The sequence below is a fragment of the Polypterus senegalus genome, chromosome 13 (genome assembly GCF_016835505.1).
Source record: "Polypterus senegalus isolate Bchr_013 chromosome 13, ASM1683550v1, whole genome shotgun sequence".
Lineage (NCBI taxonomy): Eukaryota > Metazoa > Chordata > Cladistia > Polypteriformes > Polypteridae > Polypterus > Polypterus senegalus.
In genome coordinates, this window is record NC_053166.1 from 87,779,067 (window position 1) to 87,791,957 (window position 12,891).

The 12,891-nt window shown below is 37.1% G+C and overlaps 2 protein-coding genes across 5 annotated transcripts in view; one reads left to right on the plus strand and one right to left on the minus strand.

Annotated features, from left to right (window-relative positions):
* Positions 1–6,132, minus strand: part of tnnt1 (troponin T type 1 (skeletal, slow)) — a 33,861-nt gene extending 27,729 nt beyond the window's left edge. The window contains exons 1-3 of one of the 2 annotated variants that reach the window (XM_039774719.1): positions 6,048–6,132; positions 225–282; positions 16–26 (exon numbers count right to left, since the gene is read on the minus strand). In XM_039774719.1, coding sequence (XP_039630653.1) covers positions 16–26; positions 225–259 — 46 coding nt within the window. In that variant the 5' untranslated portion in view covers positions 260–282; positions 6,048–6,132. The remainder of the gene's footprint in view (positions 1–15; positions 27–224; positions 283–6,047) is intronic. The other variant, XM_039774720.1, reaches the window with a different exon arrangement.
* prl (prolactin) overlaps positions 1–12,891 on the plus strand; it is a 45,431-nt gene that overhangs the window by 1,702 nt on the left and 30,838 nt on the right. The gene's annotated exons all lie outside the window — the stretch shown is intronic.

A 12,891-nucleotide genomic window follows, 5' to 3' on the forward strand; every position in this document is an offset into this window, starting at 1 on the left:
CATAAATATACTTACCCTCCTGTTCCCTGAAATAAAAAATATAAAATAGCATTAGAGATGTTTCAAAGCAGTGGCTTATAACCCCATGTTAACTCATTAATCACTCCACTCCTGTCCCCACCCATCTCCTGCTTCTCCATAATTTGTCCTCACAGATGCTATTTGCTCATCCTTTTTTCTTTTATCCCTCTCATCAGTCTCAGTTTACTTTAACCAGCACTTACTCATACTCTTCTCCTGTTTCTTCAATGTCTGACATGGTGGTGTTAAGTATAAGGCTTCCTGTGAAACAGAAATCAGAAGCTGCATGTTACAGGTGGACAGTCAGGTTATCATGAAGAAAAAAGGTCATTTCAGTTCATTGGTTTACAAAGGTATAATGAACACATTTGCTTACAAATAATATGTAGTAGTATACCAGTCTTTTTTTCTTGTTCTTCTTATATAGCACCACTTAAAGAATGCACCGTTAGAGGGCACTTTGTGAGGTCTATAAGATTGCTATGTTGCATTAAATATGCACAGATCAGTACCATTCAATAAATGAAGCAAATATAAATAAAAACAGCCAAAGTAATTAGTTACTGACAGATATTAGAACACATGTGCAGGTCTACCTGACAAAAGCTTTACGGATCATATTTGCACACAATTCTTAAATCATATGGTGATACAGAGAACAAGTTTAATTGACTTAACTGGAATGAATTTGCATGATTATTGTCAGCATTTCTACTTAGCAACAGAGCTAAGCATTGTATAACTGCATTTGTCAGACTCCCTTTTGTGAGTTTGTGTGTCTGCATTTTCTGAGAAGAAAAGAGGATGAGCGATCTTGCATTTGAATAAAGTCTGAGTTTCAAATTTGGCAGTACCATTCAAGCTTGGTAAGGTCTAAGGATTTCAGTTATGGACTTCAGTTTTGTCAGGACCTAGCTAGAGTTTTGATTTCCTTACGCAAATCGGTTAACTGAGTAGATAAGTGAGTCTTCTTATTTGATGTACACACACACACCTAACATATAGGGTACATATGGCACAGCCACCGCCTTGCAGTAAGGAGGTCTGGGTTTGCATTTCAGGTCCTCCTTGTGTGGAGTTTGCATATTCTCCCCATGTCTGTGTGAGTTTCCTAAGGGTACTCCAGCTTTCTCCCATAGTCTAAAGACATGCAAGTTAGGGAAACTGGCAATAATAAATTGGCCAAAGTTTGTGTCTGATGTGTGTGCTCACCCTGTGATGGACTGGCCCCCTGTCCAGGGTTTGTCCAGGGCTACAGTATCCCTCATGACCCATTCAGAGCTAAGTGGGTTACAAACTGACTGACTTAACATGTACACTCTTAAAAATAAAGGTGCCAGAGCAGTTCTTCAGATAGATGCCATAGGGGAACCATTTTTGGTCCCCAAAAGACCCATCCACATGAAGATTCCAGAAATAACTTTTTTTTTTTATCTACATCCATAAAAAACTCCATACAGTAAATCAGTGCTTCCCAGCCTCGGTCCTGGGGGCACACTGTGGCTGCAGGCGTTTCTTCCAACCAGTTTCTGTTTTTAATTGGACTCCTGGACCAATTAAGTGATGTGTTATTTCCTAAGTTCTGTGTTTTGGGAACAATATAGAAATTAGAAAATAAGGGTGAAACACGTGCCGTGTACTCTTTGCATTATTTGACAGTAAACTATGTAACATTCTATGATCTGCTTCTCGCAACTGAGAGGGCCCATGACGGATGTTTGCAGACTGGCAGACCAACCACATGTGTTACCTAGTAGGTAACCACCCATACAATCGGATCGAGACTCATACTAAGGATGCTATGAATGTAATTACTCCGATCACCAGGCTGTCAATAAACAAACCACATGCCGTGGCGCAGCATAAAGGGACTTTGTCTCTGACGCTGATATTCGAGGTTCGATCCCCGTGAGGGGTGCAGTGGAGTGTGTACGCCTGATGAGGCCAAATAAGGGTGAAACACGTGTTGCGTACTCTGCGTTATTTGACAGTAAATAATAATATAATAAGTATATATATATATATAATTAAAAGGTACCAAGCAGTTATATGGGAATAATGTATTTTTTTTCTATTCAACAATATTTTCATCTTGATTTTCATTCTAATTTTCTAGGTGTTTAATTAATCCATTATTTACTAATTAGTGGGTCTGATGCTAAAGTAGTTGCAGCCTTTGATTATTCAGTGTTGTTTGCCAGCATGTCTGCTCTGCTCATTTTTGATTGTCATTGATAAGATACAATGAAGGGGAAAAACTGCACAGAGAAAGGACCAAATATAATGAAATCAACAAAAGAGAGTTAAGCATTTAAATCTATAGAAAAAGCAGAAATATTTCTAAATGTCTTATAAATGTAAAAATCATTCTGCTCTGCTTTTCTGAATGTAGAATAAAAGAAAAATAATATCAGCTAATTAAATGAGATCAGTGTTATTAGGTGTTGTCACTGATTAGGAATCTGGTTGGAACAAAAAACTGCAGCCACAGTGTGCCCTGAGGACCGAGGTTGGGAAACACTGCAGTAAAAATCCATGAACAATCGATAACGCATCTGTGAAATACCAATGAGTCATGATTATAAAAGGACTCTTGCTGTATACAATAACTCAAGCTAAGTTCAGGTTTTCTTAAACTTTGTATATAGGTTAACAAACAATTTTTGTATTTTTTTTTTTACCAATGAGATTTTTTTTTTAAAGCACAAAGAACCATCTTCATATGCAAATAGTCTGTCCCAAAATGAAATGGTGCTTTGTCAAGCAATAATACCACAAGGAACACTATAGTAAAGCACTATAAACTGCCATTAAATAACCATTATTTTTAAGTGTACCATCACTGTTATATTTAAATGTTTCACTCATGGAAATGGGAGACTGTGCCTTCAGAAAAAAGTAAATGAGGAAAAAAAGATAAGCAATTTAAATAGTGCAATTCCTTTAGCTGCCTATTTCATAAACTAGATCATCATTTTCAGCAGACAAACTGGTATAAATCAAAAAAGCCATTACTTTAGGCTACGTTTTATTTATATATATATATATATATATATATATATATATATATATATATATATATATATATATATATATATATATATATAGTCTCAATAACAGATCATAAGAATTGTATGACTTAAATTTTGATACATAACAAAACTGCTTGTAGGTAATTTATTTTTAAAATATTCTCTTTTTGAGTACTAATTCCATTATTATTATTTTTGAATATCTGTGCCAACTGTTTTTATGACACAGCCATTCAGTAATTTTATTGATTTTCAAAGTATAGAAAGATACAAAGAAAATATGTCAAAATAAGTTGGGAAAGGACAAGCCAGAGATCACTTAGGACCCTTGACCACCAAACACTAGGCAGATTACCTCTTATCCCAACCTAAAAACAATTTTAAAATGTAACAAGTACCAGTAAAATATTGTCATGATCATATATAACTCTATATTGCATTTGCTGTGCAAGCTATAAAGTAAAGACACTCAGTGATGTATTCATTTTCCAATTTGCGGACGGTTGGGGTCTACCATGTCAGCATCAGGCAAGGCAGTAACATACCCTGGAATGGATTACTGTCTACTGCAACTTATCCATAGTGGCCTAGGCAAGAGTAAAGCCATATAGTAAACCTGGAGAAAGCTTACTCACAAATGGTAGAAAACATTATAAGTTACTGGCATTTACTGGTGTCTGGAGCTGCTAAAAATGTGTGATTCTTTTAAACTCCCTTGGTACAGTGGTTCTAAATGTTCAGTTCTCAGATCTCCCTGTAGCTGTATGTTTTTGTTCCAACCAGTTTCTTAGACAGTCATTGTTACCTTTTAATTAATCTAATTGTTTAATTAGCTGACCAGTTTTTCATTGTATTTGGCATTTAGAAAAGTACTGTCATGTCAGATTGACACTTACTATAAAATGAAGACTTGTGTTTTTTTATGTATCCTTAAAGGCTTACTTTTTTAATTCACTTTTTCTGTGGAGTTTGCTATCTTAATTGTATCTGAATACAGACAATTAATATTGAGCAGAGCTGACTTCAGTGCAAATGTCTCTGAATGGAGCAGTTATTACAGACTAATATGCTTATTGGTAAATGATTGTCTAAATAACCAGAAAAAATAAATGGAAAAAGCTTGAATTTTCCATATTTAACATATATAAATTTCTGCCTCATTCACTACAAATATAACATTAATAATCTTTAATTTCCGGATATTTGGGGAGAAAAAAATCATAGAAACTGGGAAATAACGGCTTGCCTAATTACGGTAGAAGCACCTCTGACTGAAAACAGAGGGGCTCCTTGTTATGGAGCAGTTCAGAATTTCATATAGCCAAGCTTGCATTTTAACAGATTCAACTGTCCTAAAATAAATCTGAGTCCTCGAACTGATTTGTATTCCCAAACTTGTACCTATTCTCAGATATAAATGAATCCACTTTGTTCCGAAAAATATACTTTGGTAAACTCGATTGATGGTGATCCTGTGGTGAGGCATCGACTCCTTTTCCGAACAATGAAGGGTATACATCTCGCCTTACCACACTATATCCTGACCCGACACAACTAGAAGGGCTACATCTCCGCTGCTTGTCCTTCCCCGGTGGGAAATGTGCACGTAAGCTGTACTTGAAACTTAACAAGTGACCGAGCCTTCCGAGGCATCTAGCACCTTGCCCTACTGGAATATAATCATCGAATTAAAGACAAAGATGGACAAAAAAAAAAAAATCGATAAAATATCGTATCTGCCTGACTGTCCTTTAAGCCAATGTTAATTCACCCCTCTAGGAATAGCTCGTCGTGTCACTGTATTTATATGCTCCCTGGACAGAACAAAGAGATCATCACTCAAAGTGTCCTTGTTCAACAGAATGTAAGCTGCTATATTTAGCATGTTACACTGAAATACCAGTCCGCACCCTGGCTGAGCCACGGGCACAACGATGCTTCAAATCTGTCCCAGTGAAAAGAGAAGCGATGCCAAGGCTGTGACGCATGGTCGGCACAAGGCGACGACAGCCTTGACAGCTACATTCTGTCCCAGCAACACTCGAAGCGATGCTGTAAGTGATGAGAAAAAGCCAAGTTCTCAGAACACAATAGGATAGAGAATCTAAAGTAACCGACGGCAGCTGCTATAGCATTGCGATGGAAATTCCGAGGGCGAGAGACGAGCAGCTTTAAACTATTGGTTTGCTGCACTAAAAGTCTTTCGCCTATTTGCCCTCCTCGGTTTCAGCTCGGATCTCGTAGCTCCGCTGGCATTCGGTCCTTTGCCGATCGGTGAATTATTTCGCATGTATACAGACTCCAGTTTTGTCAAAAGTTGTCCAGTTTCATGTTATCGTCCACTGTAAGCAACACAAGCAAGTAATTCGCTTATAAAATCTCAGCGCCAACGAGAAACGAGCGTCACTGTGGAGCCTGCCAAGCGCTGAAATCGGAGGACCGTCACAACCACAAAGGGGAAAAATAGTTACCACGGATCTTCTAGGATTTGCATTTCTTTAGAAAAAGGTCATAATAGTTACTGTAATTGGACAAACCAGTTATTCTTCTCAGCTACTATAACTGTTAAAATCTGGTTAAGGAAAAAAAGTAAATGAGAACAAACTATCCTTTCATTTAGTGTAACGAAAACGTGTTGTGAAGCAATGGGTGAGTGGATAAATTTACACCGTAAAACAAAACCGCTAGGGATTAAAACTTTAATTACATAAACAATATACAGTTGGACCATTCAGCTGTTTTTAACTTACTTTTGATGAGGTAAATAAAAAGATGACAGCCCGTGTAAGATGGGTGCATCCTTTAACTGCCTCTACCAAGCCATAAAATATACACAGTAAAGGAGAAGCCAGCGTTTTGAATGAATCCACATGAAGAGTTTCACACAATAAAGTTGTCAATAGTGATGAAACAAATAGGTAACCAGACAGGCAGAAAGAGAAAGTGACAGAGAGCTAAAAAGACAGCAATGATCCACAAATGAAAGACACCCACCTGTCAAGGGCTCCAAAGGGTGAGATGGACAAAGAAAGGAGAATCTGAACTTAGTTAGGATAACAATGATGTTTTATAGGAGATGTCTGAAATGAGAGATGGTGGGAGGGCAGAGGATTGGAAAAGGAGGGTTGGGAGGTGGATATGGGGGGAGCTTTGTTCCACAATAGGGAGGGGCAGATGAAGGAAGACAGTTGCAGCACTTCTGTTCTGCCTGTAAATGGACAATGAGATGATGGGAGTGAAGCACAGCTATGAGAATTTGTTCGCCTCACCTGTTTCCTTTCTGTCATTACTCAAATCCCCATCTCTGTTATTGTCCTTGTCAGTTAGCAACTCTCCCCCCTACCCCAAAAGCAGACAATGCTGTCATCTGCGTGTTTCTCTATATTTGTATGCAGCTGCTCGGAGAGCTTGAGTTTCAGATGGGTACCCTGTCCTGCTCAAAAGGGAAACCCAAATTTTCTGTCAGTTGGCTATCGCCCCTCATCACCCTGGATGATTACACAGTTTGTTGAAATCACAGAAATCAAGGCAGGGTTTTATATGGTATTTGTGTGCTAGCAACTGGTCATTTGGGAATATCTCTGTGGTTTTGAGTAGTCAGTCCACCTACTTGGACATCACTGATTATCTTTAAAAGTTTAATTTCCTTACGAATGCTTTTTTATTCATCTGTAGTCCATCCATCATTTGTTTTGAAGGTACTGAAGAATGAATGGTAATATTTTAGCCATGGCTGTCAAAATTTGACCAAGCAGAGAAGAAAAAACTTAATGTTTGTCACATGAAAGTTAGCAAAGCTAACGCAGAGAAGCCTTCTCAGTTATTACGTTACCTGTTCTTTTAAATAATTCTTTGTTTTATTTTATATTCTGCAAGAGTTCTACAGTTTTGCTGCCGAAACAATCTTAGGGTCCTATGTTCAAATATGCAGTCAGGTTCATAAGTATTTGGACAGTGACACAATTTTCATAATTTTGGCACTCTATACCACCACAATGGATCTGAAACAAAGCAATCAAGATGTGATTGAAGTATAGACTTTCAGCTTTAATTTAAGAGGTTTAACAAAAATATTGTATAAACTGTTTAGAAAAGACATACATCTTTATACATGGTATTCCCATTTTCAGGGGCTCAAAATTATTTGGACAAGTTCTCTGTGAGTCCTCATTTGCCCAGCTCACCTCGGTTCATGACTATCGGCAGATCTAATTTCAAGAGGCTCCCAGAAGCAACCAAGGAATGTGAAGTCAAACCAGACCGTCACAGTTTACAGTTTTTCTATTATCTCCATTATGTGTGACTTCTGATCTAATAAGCAGTAGGTAATATAGACCTTAAAAAGGTATGGCAGCAAAACTTCACAAATTTATTGACGCTGAACAGTATTATTCTCAAACGCCACAAACTGGAAGGTCATTTTAAGGAAATGTCATCATCTCACGTATAAGATATTGTCAATTCCTTTGTGCAGCCCCTCTGGGTTGGTTTGAAAGACATTGAGAAAATGTGAGGACAGTGAAGCATATCATTGTTTACAGTGTAAATTTGGATGAGTCTTTCTTCATAAACTGGATGGAAAGGATGTTCTGTCCATCACTGAGTGCAAGACCAGCCATTATGGTTTTGAGGAAATGATAGGTTGTTGTTATATTGCAGGCCAAGGAAATTATTTAACTACACCTGTGTTTCTGCAGAAAGATATGCCATTTATTTGTTGTATTTTTCTTTCACGAAGCATATGCATGTTTTATGCATTTGTGAGTAAATAGTTTCAGTACACTGATTATGACAATTAATTTTTTCTCTGACTTGCTTATCAAGTTCAAGGAGTTACCTTGCTCTCATATTGTTACTTTCAATTATGAAGTAATGCATGTAAACATGCAGTAATTGTTGCTGTTGATGGTGTCAACCTGTACTCTTTGTAAGTGTAATGCATCTTTTATAATCCAACAAAACTTAGCAATGACTGAAGTTAGTGGATATTTCTTTCTTTTTACATTTTTGTTCTTTTCCTCCATTGCGGTGTGTGTTCAGACCATATCGTGTGTGTGTGTGTGTGTGTGTGTGTATATATATATATATATATATTTATGTATTTATTTATTTAAAGAGATTCTGTAAAATAACAATTTCCTCCTGGGACAAATACAGTTTTACCTATATGGAGCGTGTGCCACCAATGTCATCTGTTAAAATACAGGAAAATAAATCTTTACACTTTGAGAATTTTAAACGTATTGTTGATGTGAGAAAAGCATTAGTCACAGTGTTTGATTTACCTAAATAGCTAAACCATAAAGCACATGGTTGTCAACTAGTGATTTTTTATTTTTTTTTTTTTTTTTGGACACATTCTCAAAATCACTACTGAAGAAAAGGACCAGCTCTTTAAACACTATTCTGTTTGCTGTGCCCGCCAGAAAATGAAGTCTTGTGAGAGGCAGGGTGTAAATGACTGCTCTGAGCCTGGTTGTCATGTCAAGATGTGACTGCTGTAGTCTCAGAATTCTGTATTTTATAAAAAGTTAGGAAAGATGAAGAAAAGCGTTGACTAAATCTCCAACAAACCCTTCAAAATTCACATTATTCAAATTTTGCTTATGTAAAAAAATGTTATTTAATTATAATGACCATATCAATAATTATGTAACTAATTTCTAAAAGAGACAGTGATCTTGGTGAATCTTCTTTTCTTGCATTTACACATTATTTACACATCACACTAACTAGCAAGGTGCTTCCTAAACATTTTATCAACATTCACCTACATACATTCAAATCTGTGTTTTCTCATAACAGAAGCACTGCACCCAAACCTGTTTAGCAGCAGAAATGGTCATTGGTCATCTCCTCTTAACAGGAGCTTTACTAAAAACTTGGCATCTTTTGTGAGATGTTTAATTTCCTTGCCTTCAACCGGAGAGTCACAACAGATAGATATGCAGTACATAGTCAAACTTCAATCACTGCAAGCCAGTGCACAGAAATATTTCTAGGACAAGATCGTCATATTTTTTGTAATTCTTATGACAGATGTTAATAGGATAAATAATGCTAGGGTTGTCCTACTCCATTGTTTCTTTCCACTTGTAAACTGGAAGTATGAACCTGAAATATGTGAATGTTGTGCTGCCCTTCAAGCCAAATTTAATAAGGTATACAACACCACCTGGCTAAAATTCCCTCTGTTGATTCCTGGGGTCTCTGCATTCCCTCAGCCTTCAGTTACTTTTAAAGAACAGGGGTCTCAAGGGTAAATATTGAGCTTCCTACTCTTTTAAAAGAATTGAGCTGTTCTTTCACCTCAGGAATGGCTAGGAGAATACTGACTTCCAGTCAGTCCTCTCCTGGCTCATCCTTGAATTGGCTAATGGACTCCAGGTTCTCTAGCTAGTAGCACTATGCTGTTTCCAATGAGCAAGAAAGTTTTGTTTCATCTTACCCACACTGACTGGTCCCTAAATCTCAATCTTTCTTTTTCTTGGAAGGTCAGGGATTCCTGTAACTGCATTGTTCAGTGTCTAAGGGAACATTACATTTCTCTAAGCATACCATATCTCATTATTTCCTGGACTGAAGCTCCTGCTTATTGTTCTTTTGGGACACCACAGAAACATATAGGTACCGTCTTGTACTGGACTGGTGGTACCCATGCCCTTGGCAACTCTTCTTCACAATGCATAAGAAAATTGTATATCATATATAAATAAATAAATAGATACGTATTTGATTTTACAAATGATAATAAATTTCAATGTGGTATGTATTACAGCAATGAGTCTATATCCAATTATTCACAATTGCAGCATTCTCCTATTAAAGAATAATACATTTTAAGAAATATGACAAATCTGTACTTTAGTTTTAGAATTGAAAAATCAAGTATCATGATACTTCTTTCATTATATAATCAATCTTCGTACAGAAATAATGCATGTAAAAAGAAAATACAATCAAATACATTAAGCACAAAATAGAAATCCAATAATGGAAGACATTAATGAAAGTAACATACACTTCAAATATACACAAAACAAATGTAAAATTAAGCATTTGAATCACATGTTCAAAAACACATCATACAAAATGACACAAATATACCATGTCTGTACAAACTCATAACTAGAAGCACAGTTTACTGATAGCACACAGCCAGTGCAGGGGGTGGCATAGCTGGTAAGATGCTGCTAGCATAGACTTTGGTCTCAGCAGTTGTGCCTCCTGAAAGGGAAACTATACCAGAGTAAAAATAAGATAACAAAACCACCCCCACGCCTCCGCTAAAAAGATAACTCTAGATGGTATGCCATCTTCTACTGGTTGAGAGAGAGAGAGAGAAGCTATGGATTTCTGGAAGGTATCCAGAAAACCTTCAGGTCAGTAAGTGGCAGTATAGGGCTTCTAATAGAGAAGGTGGGGGACACTGGCAGTAGGTGTGTACTTTTCCACTTTGGTCACCATGAGGCAGCACAAGGCCCTAACTTGGATGAGTAGGACCGTGTCTCCCTTTTACAAAAGTGGGTAGCAGCATAGCTGCCTTGGAGAAATCACCTTCTTAACACTACTTAAGGCTTTTGTAGTGTCAGAGAGTGTTCTAAAGCCATTAAGAAGACTAACGGAATGTTCGGTTATTCAGTATAGCATGATGTTTAGAGTACAAGTCCAAAGAAGTTATGTTCAAGATTTATAACGCACTCGTGAGGCCTCACCTCAGTACTATGTACAGTTTTGGTCTCTAGGCTGGGAAAAGTCCAGAGAAGAGTGATTAGGCTGATTCCAGGGCTACAAACAGATGGAGTTTGAGGAATAATTTAAAAGAGCTGAGCCTTTTCAGTTCAGACAAAAGAAGATTAAGAGAAGACCAGATTGAAGTGTTTCAAATTATGAAGGGACATTGTACAGTGGATTGAGAGTTTTATTTTAAAACAAGTTCATCAAGAACACTAGGACACAGTTGTTATAACCAAAAAGAGCTGCAAAAATGTTTCTAGGACTGGGCATTGAAGAAGGGGTTAACCTGGGTCAATAAAAGCATTGTAGTAGTTTCCAGTTCGATTAGGAAATTATAGCAAGTTATTTACATAAGAGCCTTCTCATAATTTTATGTCACTCCATTGTTTCAGTCTGCTCAGTTTCAATGTGAACATTTCCATGGAGTCTGCTGCAAAAGTGAATCTATGTTGTCTTTAATGATCTATTTTTTATTAAATTATATTATTTAGAATCTAATGCTTTTATTTGTTAAAAAATGCAATATTGAAAGCAATTGTATGTATACTATACCACTACATACAACAAACAGGAATTTAAATATAAGAAAACTAAACACTTTATTACCATTAATTTATAATATCTATTTACATAGATCACCCTTAATCTTACAAAAGAACAAATATTGGGACATGCTCTAGAATAAGTGAGATCATACTTGCATTTTCTTTTTTTTTTTGATGTCCAGGGGCCTCATGTATAACACCGTGCGTAGAACTCGCACTATAACATGGCGTAAGCACAAAAGCCGAAATGTGCTTACGTACAGAAAAATCCAGATGCAGGAATCTGTGCGTACTCCAACTTCCACGTTCTTCCGCTACATAAATCCCGATCAGCGTGAAAACTAACGCTTCGTGCGCGCTTTATGTAACGCCCCAACTCCTCCCAGAATTACGCCTTTTTGAATATGCAAATCAATATAAATCGCCCTTAAGCGCAGCCTTCTGTGAAAAGACAATGGGAAAAGCACGGGGGGAAACATAAGAATTTCAGCGAATACCAAGTGGAGGCAAAGGAAAAACATACTATTTGTTCAAATAAACCGTGGTATAATCAACAAAAGGAAGTTGATCGAGTGACATAGCGTGTTGGAGAAACTTGAAAGCTCATGTTCACAAAATCGCACAGTGCTGGAAATAAAAAAGAAGTCACATATCAAAGTCGCCGTGAAAAGCAGACTTGTAGCCCACTGTCTGAGTGTCATATGAAAGCTTATTAGGGTACAGAGAAAAAAAGGCACACAGTGGGGAAAAAGCACGAAATGTCAACTTCAATCTCAACATTTCCACTTTAATCACGTAGTTTATTTTGTCATTAAAGTAGAACATCATAAACTTCATCTTAAAATCGTTTAATTAACCAGTTTCTCAAATCACATCGTAATTAAAGTAGCACGTTAAATGCTTTGTTTTGTATTTGATCTTCTATGTGCTCTGTGTGTGTGAATCACTACTTGCTTCTTAAACCGGCTCTCTTCCTCCAACTGGACACAGAGTCCATTACATTTGTGATATTACAGCTCTCTGAATAACTAAAATACTGAGATGTATACGTGATGTCATTTTCATGATGATAGGAGTTAAAGCACGTTATTAAACATGGTTTCACTTGATGAAATAATTTATTGCAGCAGTACTCAGGGGCTCTAGGCTTGTGGTGGCACTGGGCAGAGGAAGAATCGGTGGCTCCTTTGCCCGCCAATGTCATGCACGGTGGATGGCCACGTCCGTTGCAAACACTGCATAGCTGCCTTGTGCTCATGACACAAGCATTTAACTTTTGCCGAAATTTGTCGCTGTGTTGTTGTTTTCTCTTTCTGTTTTATATTTAAAATATATTGGCGTAGCTGTCACTGCAGTCAGTGCTTTTCTTTCCCCAAGTAACCGATCGCCATACAATCAGCTCTGTAATACACGTTAAGCCATCTGTAAGCTTAGCGCCGATTCTTCAAAACGTTTAAAGAACATTGAAATATCTTCGTAGTACATGTTTAATTATTCTATCATACGACACTCCCAGTGAAGAATATAGATTATTTAAATGAAGTTAAAGTTTTATC